Source organism: Hirundo rustica, chromosome 5 (assembly GCF_015227805.2).
Source record: "Hirundo rustica isolate bHirRus1 chromosome 5, bHirRus1.pri.v3, whole genome shotgun sequence".
NCBI lineage: Eukaryota > Metazoa > Chordata > Aves > Passeriformes > Hirundinidae > Hirundo > Hirundo rustica.
In genome coordinates, this window is record NC_053454.1 from 28,351,017 (window position 1) to 28,369,019 (window position 18,003).

General features: G+C 34.7%; 1 protein-coding gene across 12 annotated transcripts in view; it reads right to left on the bottom strand.

Annotated features, from left to right (window-relative positions):
- Positions 1-2,071: 2,071 nt before the first annotated feature.
- SGCZ (sarcoglycan zeta) overlaps positions 2,072-18,003 on the bottom strand; it is a 421,463-nt gene continuing 405,531 nt past the window's right edge. For 10 of the 12 annotated variants that reach the window (XM_040065419.2, XM_040065418.2, XM_058420742.1 and 7 more), the window contains 2 exons: positions 15,406-15,529; positions 2,072-3,313 (listed from right to left, as the gene is read on the bottom strand). In XM_040065419.2, coding sequence (XP_039921353.1) covers positions 3,092-3,313; positions 15,406-15,529 — 346 coding nt within the window. In that variant the 3' untranslated portion in view covers positions 2,072-3,091. Of the gene's footprint in view, positions 3,314-5,414; positions 6,493-6,939; positions 7,060-15,405; positions 15,530-18,003 lie in introns of those variants that run through there. The other 2 variants (XM_040065425.1, XM_040065424.1) reach the window with 2 other exon arrangements.

The following is an 18,003-nucleotide window of genomic DNA, read 5'->3' on the forward strand; positions in this document are numbered from 1 at the left end:
CTAACAGTGCTCAGAGAGGTTGGCTGATGCTTTTATTTTTCTCTCTCTTTTTTTTTTTTTTTTTTTTTTCCAAACAAGAAAGAGACAGTATCCTATAACATGACACAAATATTTTTTACAGGAGAAAAATCTAACATATATATTAAATACACGTAGCCAAAATGGTCTTTGCAGATATTTCATTGTTGTCATAAGGATGGCATCTTAATTTTTTATTATGGTTAATGCATTGAAATTACTTTTCCAATACTCCCTGAAATCATGTGGGCTGCAAATATTTTTTGAAATAAAAATATGTTTTCTTCCCTTACAGTTTTCAATGGATTTAAAGTAAAACATCAATATTATGAAATACACCAGAATATTATGAGAACTTGCTATTCTATCCCATAGGTTGTTGAAGCTCTTAAGTATATTCTACTTCATATTGATGAGACTCCAATAATGAATATCCTGACAGTGCAGAGCTACGTGAATTTACTGGTTTGTTTTTTAGGACTCCCATGTACTTTCCACATATGTCTTCTGAGTTCTCTTCATACATAAGTGGCAAATTATTTCAGTCTTGCTGTTAAAATTAATCTAGTAAAAAGATATTTTCTTTTCTACCTTCCCATTCACAACCAAGTTGGTGTGAAATTTATTAAGTTTGGGTCCTTCCATCCAGTGAACAGAGACATTTTTTAAACTAATAACGGGTAAATAATCTCAGAACCTGAAGAACAAACAAATAAGAATTTTTCAGCAGAAAATTAATGACAAAGTATCTGCAAGTCATCCTGCAGGTTTGTTTGAGGAGAAAAAAAGCTTCTTAGCTATTTGTAGGAAGCCACAGTTTAATTCACCAAATAGATCTGTTCATCTTTTAAGCAACAGGTGTATGTAGGTGTGAACAGATAATGAATACACATAGATGTATTCTCATACATATCTTTATCTTTTCCTCCCGAAATTAATTGTCATTCCACCATTCTATTACTTGTGTGCATAAGAAAAAGACATCTATATCGCTACAGTTATAAGGGTGTGTTGTATGGCTACATTTTCTGATGTCTAATTGTCATCTTCTTTGTCACCTGTAACTCTTTTTGTCCCTTTTACTGTCTTCAAAATCCTCATGTTCTAATACATTTTCTTGCAATATTTTCTAGTATATTTTCTTTCAAAGAAGATATATCTCAAACAGATAACAAGTCAACTGTTAACAGCCTTCTTCTGAAGACATAAAATAATAAATTTTAAATCTTCATTTAGCTGTTAAAACCAGCAAATACAGAATTCTTGCTATGAGGTAAAATTCACACCTCTGAAGAGGGCCAATGCTAAGGCAAACACCAGTCAAGCCACTGACACATCTTGTACTGGTCTTCTGCATAGGAGTGAATTTCACCTTAAGTGAAAACAAAGTCAGCCTTATTAGCTGTTAATATGGTGCCAAGGGCATCACTGTACTAATTTCCTCATTTTCATTTCTTTTCTCTGAGGGAAAAAAAAAAAAAAAAAAAAAAGGTAGAAATACCCACCTTGCACTATCTCCCTTGGCTTTAGAATTACTTTGCAAAAGCTCTCATTTAATTGGTAATCTTTGATTCAGAAGCCTCTAAAAATACAAGCTAGGTAATGTAATTTAAATAATAGAATTAAAAAGCAAACTTACCTCACACAATCAAGCCATCTTCCACATTAGGAAACAATTTTATATTGTTTTACTGTCCTGGTTTCTGCAACTTTCAAGATACTCTTGTTAATCAATATTGTGACAAATTTGCCAGCAGCATACCAAAGTATTTTTTATAAGATTTCAATTACCAATCAAGCCAAGTAAGTATGAAGATTGATAGAAGAAAGAAATCCCACATGAAACTTGTAAAAAAAGAAAGTTAGTAGGGAGATCTCAATGCAAATGTGGCTGCATAATTTAAACACAGACCTGGTAAAGTCAACATAATATCGATGTACTTTTTAATACTGAATGTCATTTAATATGTGGCTTTATATATAGTACTATTACTTTGAAACCTCAGCAGCAGATGGTAAACAAAAGAGAATAATAAATGTGAATGTCATACAAGTTATTAGTGCACTGCTTCTCAGTATCACACATTACATTACTACCAATGTTTATTCTGTGTTCAAGTGGCAGCAGTTAGACATAATCAGAAAATGGGCAAGATGTACCTTTGAAGATTTCTCTCTTGGTTTTGTATTTGCCAATTATAAGAACCTTGTGAAGAGCAATACACCGATCAAAAAACATATAATCAGAATTTCCTTCTTTAGCCCGGTCTTCTTTTCCAGAAACTGCATGTTCTACTTAAAGCAATCACTTCACATGCAACGGCCATGAAAATACTATATAAGGTCATTCAGATCTGGCAAACAAGAGCATGTCTTTTTAACTTTTAAAGTAATATTGCTGAGCACTTCCAAAATTTACCTAGTGTACAAAACCCTAGACTTAGTAGACAAATAGTAACAACAAATTTTTAAAGAAACCAAACTCAGGGAGGAATTCTGTCTCTTTTTGTATTAAAAACCATTTACTGAATTTGTTTAGTAAAGCAAGCATCACACAATGCCTTAAAATTTTAAAATTCAGGGATAAAAGTTTACATCCAAAAACATGAATGGAAAATTGTGCTTTCAGACAGTAAAGTTATATATCACACAGGGGTAACCAATTCATCTCATCATCTGATTCTGGGTAAATTCATGTACTGTCTCTCTCTCTCTAGGTACAAATTTATGTGCAGTTCATATCCAGGTCCTGCAAAAATCTAGAACAATGTGCTTCACTTCAAGTAGCAAAGGCACCTGTGTTATTGTCCCTTTTGGAAAATAAGGTGATCTTATGTTCTAGGTTTCCTGATGAAGAATACATTGATTTCTGAATATCTCTCTCCCATCTCTGTGTTGAGTGGCAGCACAAACCACAAGAGAAGGCAGCGCTGTATTCCTGCTTACAGTGGAAGAAGTTGCTCTGCAGGCCGTTTGAAGCGTCAAACTGGTCACAAGGGAAACCGAACTGAACTGTGAAGCAGAGGGATAGTAACAAAAGGCTATTCTGGTGTGAGGATAAAATGGAGTCATTCTAGCTCCACAAGCAGATGTTGCTACTGGATTGACATGTGGAGCCTGCTCCTGCTGGGGACAGGTAAAGTTTACCATTGGGACAGGCACAGAGCTCATAGATAGTCTGACGAGGAGCTGAAGAGCTGGGTGAGGAGGAGGACGAGGAGAAGGAGGAGGAGGAGGATGAAAAGGACCCCACTGGTAGATTTCCCAGGCGGATTGTATCTGCATTTAAAAATATCTAGAAGAGGGATAAAAAAAGAAGTACATAAATTTCTTTCAGCAGTGAGACACATTTTAAAGAAGTGCTTTGAGGCAGCTGTTATGTTTTAGAAATATATTTAAAATTTTAGAAATATTTTTTGGAAGTATTATAAAGATATATTTGAAATTACTCTTTTCAGAAATAAAAAAGCTGTCAGCATTTATTGTTTTTCGTCTCTGTGTAGTTATTTCTGCATTAATAGTCATTATGACAATATATGCAATTACTTCACCAACATGCTTAGTCAGGTACAAACATTATTATACAAAAACATTTTGACAATACTCTTGAATAGGATGAATTTTCACTTGTACACTTTATGATCAACATTTATTCATTTATAGCAGCAGCATATACTTACTCAGGCAGACTTTGTATTTTAATAAGTGTGAAGTGATATTAAAGCACATTCCCCAGTGTGTTCCTGTAAGCAGTTGAAAATATGTGCTGAACTCTGCTAAATTGTAGGGGCTTAACAATAGCTACTTCTAGAGAATAATTAAATGAGGTTACAAAGACATAGGCACAAAATAAAAAGCTTCTTTGTCCTAAATTAAGAGGAGGAAATATTTCAGGTTAAAGTCTTATTAAGAAGGTCATCAAGATATTCCCATTTGTTTTTGCACGCTGAATGTGATTAAAAAATATTGTGGGTTTTTTTCAATCTGCCACTGGAAATAAAGTAAGTCAGTATGAAACTGTAGATACCAGTAACATTCATGAATCTTTTTTGAGTTCTCCAATACTCACACTTACATTTGCAGAAACCTACATGTCTTTTACTGCCACAAATAGTAATAGTGTCCAGCTGCTCAGAATTTGCTTTTATTTATGGAAAGAGTAAATAAGAGCTAAAGTAAGATCAGTCATTTTCTCAGGAGCAGACTAAGAACTTCTAGAAGACAGGTAACAAATCAAAAAGGCTTTAAGCTCTGGAGGTGACACTGTAAAGCTTAGGAAAAGATGAGTTCCTTAAATACTTGCTAGTGTTTTTTATATGGTATCTAAAATCACTGAAGCCAACTTGACATTGTTATACCACAGTGTTCACAGTACATGTAAAGAACCTGAAGAAATATGGAAAGTATTGCGGGTTTTGTTTTGTTTTTGTTTTGTTTTGTTTTTTTCTGCAGGAGACAAGTATTATTTTATGATGAAATAAGTGATAATGGCAGCAAAGCAGTGCAGAAGCACTAGTGATGTCTTGCTGTAGAGAAGTCAGGAATAGCAGACTGGGGGGGGGAAAAAAAAAAAAAAAAGTGTCTGGATAAAATTCCAAGCAGGGATTGATGCATATTCATGTTTCCATCCACAACAGAAGCATTGTAAATTACTGGAATTACGGAAGGTTATATAGTCTGAAAGTAGCCCCAAACACTACAACTCCCCACCACTGCAAGTTCTCCAGCTCCCACAGTAAAATACGGGAGGAAATACTCACTATAAGGGACAGAAAGGGAGAATCTCAGAGGCAAAGGTGACATCTGCATGTCACAAGGCTTGCTTTTATTCATATTGTGACTGATAGGGGAAGTGATCACAAAACTAAAATGTAGCAAATTATGATCTTTGTTCTGTACCTTAGATAACAAAGGAATGATGTATTTAGACACACATACACACAATGTTGCTTGGAAAGTCCAGTATTACAGGCCTGAGACAATTAGTACCCATAACTCCTGCAGAAATAGCTTTTATATAAGAAATGTGGGTGGTGTTTGAAACAATTTAATAATGTTCTGCTAGAATTACAACTGAAAAAAAGTTACAAAACATAACATGTAACATTAAAATTTTTAGCTCAGCTAAGAGTAAATGTGAAAGTAACAACAGCAAATATAAAACAAAAACAAAATAAGAGATGGGTGAAAAAGAGTTCAATAACAAACTGGACTACGAACTGGTAAAATGTGGGAAGGAAACAACAAACAATAATGAATGGAGTGACAAGTAATTAAAAGTATTCTTTTATTTCTCATATAAAGAAAAAACAAAAGGTAACAGATCCATTATTAAAGTAATAACAACAGAGTTATCAATAGCATTGCATAAAAATCCAGTAACATTTAACAATGTGAGGTCTATCTAAGTATAAGTGTATCTTTTGTACTAAATAATACTCAGCATAGTTCTGTACTTGGAGAAAGATCAAAAATTGATGTCAGAACATGACTGTGATAAAATACTTTCAATTTCAACAGTAACTCAATAGGATATTAAACTGGAGCCAGTAATGTCATATACTTTTAATCAGCAGTTCTTGATAACTTTTAACAAATAGAGCTAAAAAAAAAATCCGAGTGGCCTTTTGGACTTTCAATACTGATTTTGAGTAAGCCTTGTGTCACGGTTTAACCCCAGCCATGTGCCACACAGCCACTCACTCACTCCCCCACCAGAAAGATCAGGAAGAGGACTGGAAGGATAGAAGCTGGAAAACTCATGGGTTGAGATAAAAGTTCAATAGCGAAAGCTGTGCACACAAGCAAAGCAAACTAAGGAATGAATTCACTATTTCCCATGGGCAGGCAGCTGTTCAGCCATCTCCAGGAGAGCAGGGGCCCATCACACATAACAGCGACTTCAGAAGACAAACACTAGCACTCCAAAGGCCCTTCCCCTTATTCCTTCTTGCCCTAGGAGCTTTATCTAGTGAGCCTGATGTCACAGAGTATGGAATGGCCCTTTGGTAAGCTGTGGTCACCTGTCCTGACTGTGTCAACTTTCAGCTTCCCAGGTATCCCTGGTCTCCTCCCCAGCATGGCAGTATGAAAAGCAGAAAAGTCCTTGGCTCTGTGAAATCCCAGTTCAGCAATAACAAAAACATCTTTATATTATCAACCTTGTGTTCAGCACAAACCCAAACCACAGCCCCATACCAGTCACTGTGAAGAAATTAAACATGATCCTAGTCAAAACCAGCACACCCTGATATACTTGCAATATCAAAGAAGAAAAGAAAAAGACTATTTCTATGGAAGCTGGAGGCATTAGAATATTATATATGTAATAATAAAAAGCACTTCAATATAGAAGATATAATGTAAGGCAATTCAACAAAATACAAGATGAGTTCTTTATGCTTTTGGCAGATTGTGTGACTGGCCATTTTAACATCTTAGCTGCAGTCAGGATGGGGAAGGAACATGAGAAATCTGTAAAACAAAATTAAATAGGTTCTAAAAGACACATTTTGATTGAAACAAGAATTAACTCAAAAAAGTCAGAGGGCCTGTGTGCCAGAGATCTGGCTGGAGTTAAATGTCTTGAACTTTATTATATTATTTGCTGGGAGCTCAATAAATTTTATTTGTTTACATCAGGACAGCTACACTTCTACAGTTTATCATTGCAGGTGTTCTGCAGGGTACTGCTCCAAGACTTTAATCCAGAGCACCTTACTCTGATGTGCATTACAACACAGTATACCTCAGTTATTTTGCTCATTAAATGAAATTATCTTTATAAGCATAGCTATGCAGACTTCTCCACTGGTACTTTCAAACTCCACTCTGTGATGTCCAGCAGTCCAGGTTTATCTGGTATCATAATCCTGCGTGGTAGCTATCGAGTCCTGTCCCAGCATGCATCCCAGAACATCTGGTGAGCAATGTGGATTCTAGGGTATGGTGTCTGAGAAAAACTGAACTGGCTTCTTAAGAGGGTATCTGCTGCAGTGAGTCCAATTTAATCACATCCCTAGAGCTGCACCCTGGTGAAGCCTGAGATGAAGAGGATTAATAAAGATGGTTTAAAGCCAGTATTAAAATCTACCTTGTACATATGCTGTCGAGGTTATAAATGAAAGACAAAATTTAGAGATGCAACATTGCTATTTTTAGTTAAGCAGGAATCCAAATATACCACCACAATATCCCAACGCATTAGGAACTTCAGTGTACATATTTGAGGATATGCATTTCCTCTCCTCTGATCTACTAAAAAGTGAAATTCATGTCCTCCAACAGCAGCAAAACTTAAACTACTTACTGTTTAATGCCTGATGTTATCAGGCATTTAAGGAGAAGGGGAGAAGAGGCAAGATGAAGAATTAAACAGTATGATGTTTCTAGGGAACACAGTTGCTAGACGACAGTAGCTAATGGAAGTGCCTCTGTACATGGTCTTTCTCTAATCTGTTTTGCTGTGAGAGGTATGAGATAAGCCATTTAATACCTCACATGCATCAAGGCAATGTAGGCCAGTCACACTCTTTCTGAGAATCTCACTCCTCAGTAGATAAATAGGCACAAATAAAACCAAAGCCTTCAGCCATTCTTGAAACATTGTAGGAGACTGACTGACAGATCGCAAGATGGAAAAGGCAGCAGCTACTCAGAGAAATGTTATTTCATGGAGAGCAGAATGCTGAGCAGCATTATTCACTCTAAGTGCTTAAGGTTTAGAAATCCCAGATCACTGCTTTGTTGTGTGCATCTTAGTACAGAGAAAAATACATTCGTTCTGTAATATTTAAAAGTAGATCTGATTTCTGACTGATTGAAGCATCAAACTGAATCAGCCTGTAGTGTATGTGATAGGAATGGAAAAATGGTGCTCTTTTTAATACACTTTTTGCTAATGAAGATCTGTCATTCACCTGCTCATCAGCCTGTATTGTTAATCTGAACATTGAGAGGGAAAGAGAGAGCAAGGCAAGCCAGAAAATATAGATTATCTACAATACAAAGAACTAAACTGAAGGAGCAAACTTTCAGTGGGAAATATGTAGGCGTGAAGTAAAAAAATCAAATAGTCGTACAAGCCCTTTAATACAGAGATATGAACCTGTCACGTATAAAATTCTCCAATGGATTTTAGTCAAGACAGCAAATGACAGTTTAACTTGATACAGCCAAATGAAAAACTTAGGATTTATAGACAATGAAGAATTTTCTGTATCCATGTACTCTTTGATTAAACACAGGACTGCAAACACATATTTCAGGTCTAACGTAGATAAGAAATGGAAGGAAATTGGAGGAAATGTGAAAGAAAACAAGGAAATCTGGTAGGTGGGTGCTAACCAGCCAGTATGAGAGGACACTGTAGTGATGTCTCACTAAAGAAACCTTTTGGATTCCCTTAAATATTCAATTATTCTGAATTACAGGAATGCAAGGTTTTTTCTTAGTCTTTTTGCTATTCTGCAAAGGCTATCAGAAGCATCCTACAAAAAAGATTATACAGATTAGGTCACTAGATTCAACTACATAATTTTCTTATGCTGATGTGTTTCAATATTCAAGGTTGAGATGAACTATAGGGTAAATTGAAGTACTTTAGTTTGCATGGACCATTTATTCTAACACTTATCTGTGGCTTTCATTAAATCTAAATGATAGGTCTGAGAAAAGGAGCAAAAAGTCAAAATGAAAAATGAAAATATTAACTTGATAGCATATATACTGGAAAATTTAAGCATAGGGTGGCACAATATTTGGAACCATGTTGGTCATAATGATTAACAGTTTTGAGGAAGAGTTTAACAGTGAAATTAATGCAATGACTGAGATGAAACTGGATATACTACAAATTCAGAGAAGACCAAAATATCTAGTAGAAACTGTGTACTGAAATTGTATTCTCTACAGTACTAGGACCAGTTGACCGCAATACAAATGAGACCTTCAAGCCTAAGGGTGGCCTGGTGTGGTGCATATTCTCTTTCTAAAGATTATACTTGGTACACCTGAGCAGAGCCACCCTTGCAGTATTGCTCCCATTCCCATTTCCATGTTATGACTAAAACTACTGACAACTGAAAGGGATTTGAAATATAATTCAAAATATTCAATATAATTGAAATATAATTATCTATACATTAAAAATTACACTGTACATTAGTAAGTGTACAGTTCATTCTTGAATGGAAGAACTTATGTTTTGACTCATCAGCACCAAAGAGGTGTTCTTGAGGGTAAGATTTCATTTTAAGTATAAATTTTTGTAAATTTAATATATAAAAGTATGTATTGGTACTTCTGAGTTATAACCCCAATGCAATATATGTGTTCCTACTGAAGAAAAACACTTTTTGGTGCATTTATTCTTTCTGTTATGGAAATAATTTTAAGTCTTTGCAAATTCATTCAATCTTAGACGGATGCGACTACTTTGTGGTTTATGTACACAATCCAGAAAAGAAAATGTGCTTGGAATACTTGTGCTTAATTAACAGAGTACAAAAACTTAATTACCGTTTGAGTAATCATTAGATTAAAAGGTGATGCTAATTTTTTTTAATTATATAATATATTATTCATTGTCATTTTTACCTTTCTAATAAAATTTCCTGTGGTGTGGATCTTGAAAGTTTGGCCATAAAAAAAGCATTTTAAATATGGGTGCTGTCGGTTAAATTGCTTTGCTTTTGTAGTTTTGTATTTTTGATTTTAAACTGGTACAGAAGTATTTTTTTCTATAAATTAAATGACACATGAATAACTGGTTTTAAAATGAAAGGTTTTTGGGTATTTTTGTTTGTTTGTATTTCAATAATATGCATTTGATTTTAAGTATCTGTCAAATCATCCTAATACAATTTTTCAGACTTATAATTTTAAAAAAATACACAAGAATTTCCCTTCATTTTCACTAATCTCTTTCCTCACAGACAACAGTAAGAAGTCAACTGCTTAATACCATGAAAAGGCTTTGAAAACAAAATACAGCACAAGTATTAGATAATTTTTGGTGAATAAACAGTGGATCTTTGAGCTGTAGAGCCTGCCATTGTTAATTGTCTATTGAACTCAATTAATGCATATAAACATTTAAATTTTTTGCATTTAAAATTTTTGCATAATCTCAAAAAAAAAAAAACTTGGTTGAATTGAAATAATCTATAAAATGTTTTTTTGTCTTTGATCAGCCATTCCTCCATAGTTATGGCAAGCAGCGTGTACAACAAGGTAATTCAGTTTCAGCGTACTTACTTAATTTAAAAAGTCCTGTTTCTTTTTTATTTTGTTTCAGAACATAAAAACTACCCATAAAAATGCCACCAAATGTTTTAAAATGGTACTATTATTTGAGTTTACAAGTGAAGATTACTGCAGTTTTATTAAATATTAATAAATCTTAATTATTAATCTCTGTGTTAAATGCATCTCCTGGATTTAGAACTGGGTAGGATTATAGATCAAATGTTAATACTATATGCATTTGTTAGACTCTACAGAATAATACCGTGTTTCATTAAATGTGCTGTGCTAAAACAGTAAATATAAATCTGGCCTCTTGTCTGCCATGCTGATTTTGAGTAAACTTTGTCTGTTAAAGATTATTGCTCATTTTTAATGTGACAGCTATAAGCCTTAACGTAATGAGAGATAAGACTCATTATGCCAGAAACAACAAAATATACTCTATAAATGATGCTATGACAGAGTATAATCTGACTGGGAAATACAAGGACATAAATAAATAAATAGGAAAAAAGTCACAGACAATGTGATTAATATGAATACATTTATAAAAAAGAGAGGCCTCTGTACATCTTTCTCCTTTTATTGACTTCATCTTTGACTTTCATTTGCAATGAAAGTGCAGAGCCTAAGTTACAGAGAAGCTCCTTGGAAAAACACATAGTAGCTGCCCAAGATTCCTAAGAACTGAGCCAGCTGAGCCTTCTGCTTCAGAGACTGATGCAGCCAATACCCCAGAGTGCTGTGCAGCCCTTAAGAGGAGCCTTGACAGGCTGGAGAGATGGACAGAGAGAAACATTCTGAAATTCAACAAAGGCAAAGGCAGGGTCCTACAACTGGAGAGGAATATCCTCATGCACCAGCACAGGCTGGGGGTGACCCTCTGGAAAGCAGCTCTGCAGAGAAGGACCTGGGAATCCTTGTGGACAACAAGCTCCATGAGCCAGCAGAATGTCCTTGTGAGCAAGAACACCAATGGTGTCCTGGGGTGCATTAGGAAGAGCATTGCCAGCAGGCTGAGGGAGATGATCCTGCCCCTCTACTCAGCCCTGGTGGGGCCACATCAGGAGTGCTGTGTCCAGCTCTGGGCTCTTCAGGACAAGAGAGACATGGAGCTCCTGGAGCAGGTCCAGTGGAGGGCAATGAAGATGTGTAAGGGATTGGAGCATCTCTCTTGTGAGGAAAGGTTGAGGGAGCTGGGCCTGTTCAGCCTCAAGAACAGACATCTGGGAGGGGACCTCATCAATATCTATGAGTATCTGCGCGGAGGGTCTCAGCGAATGGATCCAGGCTCTTTTTTGTGGTGCCAAGCAACAGATCAAGAGGCAATGGACAGAAACTCTTTCACAGAAAGCTCCACCTAGATATGAGAAGGAACTTCTTTACTGTGTGGGTGACTGAGCACCGGCACGACTGCCCAGAAAAGTTGTGGATTTTCCCTCACTGGAGATGACTGTCTGGACACAATCCTGTGCTGTATGCTCTAGAATGACTCTGCTTGAGCAGGGAAGGGGTACCAGATGACCCATTGTGGTCCTCTTCCAACCTGACCCATTCTGTGATTCCGGATGGTCAAAACTACTAAAATTAGTTGTTAGGCAAATGAGTGGACACCATCAAGAAGACCTTTCAGCTTGCTAACTTTATAAAATTATGTGTTTCAGGTTCAGTTTGAACATTTTTATGTCTAATAAAATCAAGTACCTACAGAAATCAAAAGTGTTTTGTACATTTGCATTACACTTGTATGTGAAAAAACAGCAGTGAACTAGCAGTCATTGTGCTGAATTTCCAGGCAAGAAATGATCTTTTTCTTCTAGTGTGAACCAGTAGATTCAGCTGTAGCCTGGAGCTTCACATTTCATGTTTGTTGTAAATGATTGCTGCTTTAAACCATTGGTTATGGTTTATTTATAGAATAATACATAGTTCAAAATTAATTGCCAAGTTATAATTGAATCAAAGGATTCTGCTGATGCCTGGACTCACAAGGGTGCAGATCAAGAACTTTAGAAAGGGCAGCAGAATTTGAACCTAAATTACAGCCCCCAGTATTCAGTCTGGGATCACACATTATAATGTGTAATAGGGCTAAAAGGATTATTATAATACTGCAGTAAATAAAAAGAAAACGTATCAAACAGCAGAATTCAGGATGCTTGCAGAGGCAATAAGTTTGAGATGCAGGAGGCTAAAGATTATACTGCATAGAAATAAAACTAGAGGAAAAATATTTAATAAAAACATTTATGGTCTTAAAAATATTTTGAAGGTATTCTTAAATAAAAAGAAAATCTATGCTTCATAGTCAGTAAATGCATAATGCTCTGTAACATGACTATAAGTGGTTAATTCCAGGTGCCATTTGCTGTCATAACAGGGCAATAACTTTGCTAGAGAAAAAAAAAAAAAAAATACTAATTCATATATCTTTTATTTTTGTAAAAGCTTTCAAACATTAAAAAAAAAAAAAAAAAAAGTTAGTTAACCAGAATTACAAACCCCTTACATTTCTTTCTAGTACAAATTGCCTTATCATGAAAATGGTTCACAGATCCAATTCATAAAGACAACACTAACTTACACTAACTTATTTGTGGAGGAAACTTGACTGATAAGGCATTCAAATCTTAGGCTAAAATTAAGATTATTTTTAACACAGATACTTTGTCATTTTAGAATGTGTTTTCTTAATAATGAATAATGATAAAACTATATTTTTTTTATACTCTCTGCTAATCTGTGGTTTATCTGTTGAGCTGTAATCAGGAAAAGCAATCAATATTTTGTTGTGTAGATATTTAATCCATCGGACGGTTACCCTGGTTCCTCACACCAGGCTGTAATTAGTCCAGCAATTCCCTAACATAGTAACTTTGCACATCAGTTAATGCTCTGTGGTTGGTGCCTGTCACATGCCTTCCAAAGTGTTTCTGCAGTTTCCTCTAACCCTCTTCGGTGGAAGAGATTAAACAGTGGACTATAAAGGCATTGGTCAGACTTTAGGATTGAATTTCTCTGTGGATTTAGGCTACAGTTCATTTCAGATCTTTCTGAAATTGCAAGCATTCAAGACTTTGAACTTTATCAGATTTATATTTATTGAACAGTTCATTGGGAAAGATGGGAGAAAGGTTGGTAATTTGTTTTCGGATAATTTTCAGTCTAACATCTATGTAGGAAATGATAGATGTACAAAGTCTTATCACATAGAGAAAATACTGATTTTTAATAAGAAGTTCAGAAAAGTCAGGTTTTCACTGGCAATTTTTAATTCAAAACATTTGATACCAAATTGAATTCCATTTCTGAATAATACATAATATAAGCATTATATCTTTTCTTGGATTCCCATTGTCAAAGTCCAACTGAGATGATAGGACATTATTTCCAAAACTACCTTTTCAACAAGGTATAGTAAATACTTAAGAAAAACGAGAAGTCATGCAATTAAGTCACAATGTTGATATAGAGAAAAAAGATGAATCCACAGATAAAATATTTGAAAATACATTTGATAAAAATGTATGAAGAGGTGTATAATACAAAGCAAAGAGAATATAGAAACAAGAATAGCTTAAAGAATAATGGAAGACTAAAGAAAGATAATAGTCTTTCTGTTGGCTTCTTTTTTAATAACTTTAATTTAAGTTTTACTTTTCCTCTCTGGCAATATCATGAAGGGAAAGAACAAAGAAATATTTGTAAAATTTATGTTAGTAAATTTAGGAAACACAATTGATTTGGCAAAGTAGGGAGTTACGAAGGGAAAACAAGACAGGTTAAAGGACACGCTAGACTCAAAACACCCACAGAAAGGACAGTGGTGAGGCAGGACAATATTTACAATTAAAAGAGGACTAGACGTTTTACATCTGCCTCAGTGATAGGAAGTAGTAAGAGAGGTAGTAAGTAAAGATGAGAGACTGGGGAAAGAGCTGACTTTTGGAGAAACTCAAAAGTAAGGTGGTGCATGTGGTATATAAATATTTGAGACTCTAAATTAGAAAAAACATTGTGCTTTAATGGACAGATATTTGCATCAATAAAAAGTGTTATCAAAACGGGCTTTTGATGCAGTATATTGGCCAAAATGTTCCTGTCTACATTGGGATGCAGTGTGTGTTCCAGGGGACTATCTGTCACAGATGTGTATGCTGGTTTTGTTTGTTCTTTCTTATGTTGGATAGTATGTAAAATATCTGGAAAAATTTGGTAGAGAATACAAAATACAAACATAAAAGGCAAAAATTTTCTAAAGAGCTCCATTCATAATGAGATATTTACTTTATGGATTTCCAAAAATGCTGCAATGTAGCAAGCCTCTCTGAGAACAATTTCAAAATCTATAAATTTCTCCAAAGTGCCTAATAGAAATCTGAGAGCTCTTGATAGCCTTCAACAATTTTTTTGCCTTTTTATTTTTGTTTTGTTTTGTTTAATGTTATATCATTTTATGGTCTGAAGATGAAAGGACTCTCATACCAGCAAGCCTTTATGCATTTCTGCAATACATAGATTGCCATCCCAACAAGTGACCCAATTTTGTACAATTTTCATGAGTTCACACAGGTTTACATTTGAAGAATCTTTACCAAAATCTTTTTATGTCAATCACTTATCACTGATATCTGAAACAAGACACTAATGAAATAGGAGAGAACATACAATGGAAGTACTCTGTCTCTTACAGCGATAGTAAAAAATTATGAAGTTAAACTACAGGTTTAACTCCAAATTTCTTAATCCTCTTAATCATGGTTTAACGATGCATTAATCCAAATTAACCCAAACTTCTCTGTTTTATTTTGACAGATTAATCCAAATTAGCTTTTTACCAGTGACAGTTAACCTGCTCTGTTCCATGGAAGCTTTTTCTTTGACTCTTAATTTACAAGAAATTCTTATCTGTATTAATTTAACCAAGTTTACTTTCAGTGTGAATGAAACTTATGGATTCAAATATTTGTAAAAAAAGGAAATAAATATTAATAGTTGAAAAAGCTAAACCAAAATTACTTTAACAAAGGAAAATGCAGAGCACTTTTTTTGTTGTTTATGTTCCTGCTAAATAAACCCTCCTCACTCTGTGTTTTGATGGGCAGAGCTGTAGAACATTTCTCTGCTGGCTGAACTTACCTCCCCTTCTGTGGACTGTAAGTGCAGTTCTTTCCTACAGGTAGCCTTTAAGTCTCCTGCAGCTGCACTGACTTGCACTCCTCTGGGAGCTTCCATCACCAAAGATCTAGTAGGAGATTCAAGTCTGAAAGACAAAAACAATCCCTGAGAAAAAATGCATTTAACTGAACCACCAAAAACTTCCCAGCCTCAAAAGCCATGATGCAGGTAGATATTAACACATTTTGAAAGGTAACAAAGGAAAACCAGATCATAGGTGTGCCTATGACTACCTTTTATGAAAAAGAGAAAGAAAAAAAGTTAAGCATTTAAGAATATACTGATATAAACTTCTCTGCTTAGTGATGTTTTCTGGCACTAGCACTTAATGCATCGAACTGTACTAATACTGAAATATAGGTACTTAAGAATCTGCACATCTCTGTTAATCCTTCTATAATAAGAGTTTAGTACTAAAGTCTTCTTATTAAGTGATGACAAATATTTAACAAAATAAAGAGAAAACAAAACCTTTAAATGTTCTAAATTATGTGAAACTGGTTAAAATGGTTTTGCCTTGACAGACTCATTCATGTTGTGGGTATTAGCAGCTTCGTGTAGAAAGGGAAGAAAATCTGTTATGTTGCTATTATTTGGGGGGCATTGTATGGTTTTTCTGTTCTCTAAAATACTCATTATGTTCATATAACCCTGTTATAGTAGGGTTAAGACACACATCACTGCTTCTTGGTATCTTTACTCAAAGCAATTCTTGTTCTACTGTTAGTCTTTCTGCTTCTCAGTTCCCTATGCTTAAGATCCTCCATCAGCCTTGATGCAGAACTATGATACTTTCTTAGCTGTGCTTTCTCATAAGATTGTAGAGATTTGTCTTGAAAAGGAAGTACTAATGCCAAGATCTTGTAGAAAACATGCTCACATGCTCAATGGTGTTCAGTTGTAGACATTGCGTAACACTATAAGGGAGGGAGACAATTTTTTAAAATCTATTTATAACTTAGTAATATAATGGCAGGACACAGTTCCACTTTACCTGAACAAAGGCATTTTGTAAGATGAAATATGTTAATGATAAAAATGTCTAGACTGAGTAGCTTGAAGAAAACACTATTTCCCTCTTCAGTAAAGTGTTAGGGTCACAGCTACCCAAAAATATAATGAGGTACTAGAGGTATAATGGAGAGAGTAGTTTGACAGAGAATTGGTGCAGAAAAGCCAGATGAAATCTGTCAAGCAACGGAACAAGAGAATTTCAAAGTATTTCAACTATTGCATTTTTTAAGTACAGAGAACAGTACTGGACTACTATTTGAAAACCAAAGTGCCACATTTGCATGCAAAGAAAGTCACTGAGATGGCATCTGTGAAACATTTCTGTTTGCTGCCTGTCAATGACACTCAATAGGGAAAGGAAAAAAAGAAATGGAGGGAAAAAAAGAGAAAAGCATTTATACATCAAACAAAATGAAGCTATTAAAAGCAGGTGTCCAGATAGAGAGAAACACATTTTGTAGATACTGATATCAAAAAACCAAAAAACATGGGATACACATAGATAGGAGCAATAGAAAAATATCTATCTCTGCTACTGCTAAGCCATTTTCTTTCCTTTTTTTGACACTTTGTAGAGAAAAGTTGATAGAAGGTTCTGCAGTTCTTTGTACTGGGGAAGAATCTAAATATCATTAATTATTTAATGACATACACAAGTGCTTTTCAGGGGTTGGTTTGTGAACTTCTGATGGCTACAGGTCAGCAGGAAAAGAATGTTCAAAATATTTTATAAATTATGTAAATTATAAAGTTTAGAAATTAGGTTTCTGAGAGCACTCCATTGCCTTAATGAGGTTTTACCTTGAAGTTAAAAGGAAACTGAATGAAATAAATTTTATTCTTCCATTCCATATTTTTCAGCAGCTTATCATTGTGATTTACAACCTACTTTACAGGAATATTAACATTTCTCCGTGGTTTCAGATGTCATTTCATAATCATAAAGAGAAAAAAGTGCTCTTAGCTACATTTATTGCATTGAATTAATGTGGCTTAGCCAAGTCACAAATATTTCTAGTTTTATAACATCCAAATCCCTTAGACCTAACTAAAACTTTTCAGTAGGTGGACAATTAAAATCTGTTAAGGAACATCCATCAAGAAACTATGGTTTTCTTTGTAGAATAAACTTTTGACAGTGTATAGCTTAGAGTTATTTAGTCTAGTTGCATCACAGTTTTTCATGAAGTACATTAACACAAATAACTTCATGTTTGTCTAAAAAGAAGATATTTGGCCAATTAATTTTTCAGCTTGGAAAGTTGGTATTATCAGCCTTCTCCACACCATAGAGAAGAAATTTGTTTTTTTAGACAATAGCAATAGAGAATCTTAGCAGTCTTCGGAAATTAAATAATGTGGCAGAAATGTCAAGGAATGACTGACGATCATCAAGGAAGATTTTAAAACACCAACCATCTACTAGTAAAACTGAATGCCTAAATCTGTTTTAAAGTTCTAATTTACTTTTCTTATTGTTATTCTTTCGCTGATCTGCATCTGAAAAGAGACTGCAGTATGCTACTGCAAATGCAAAAGTCTATA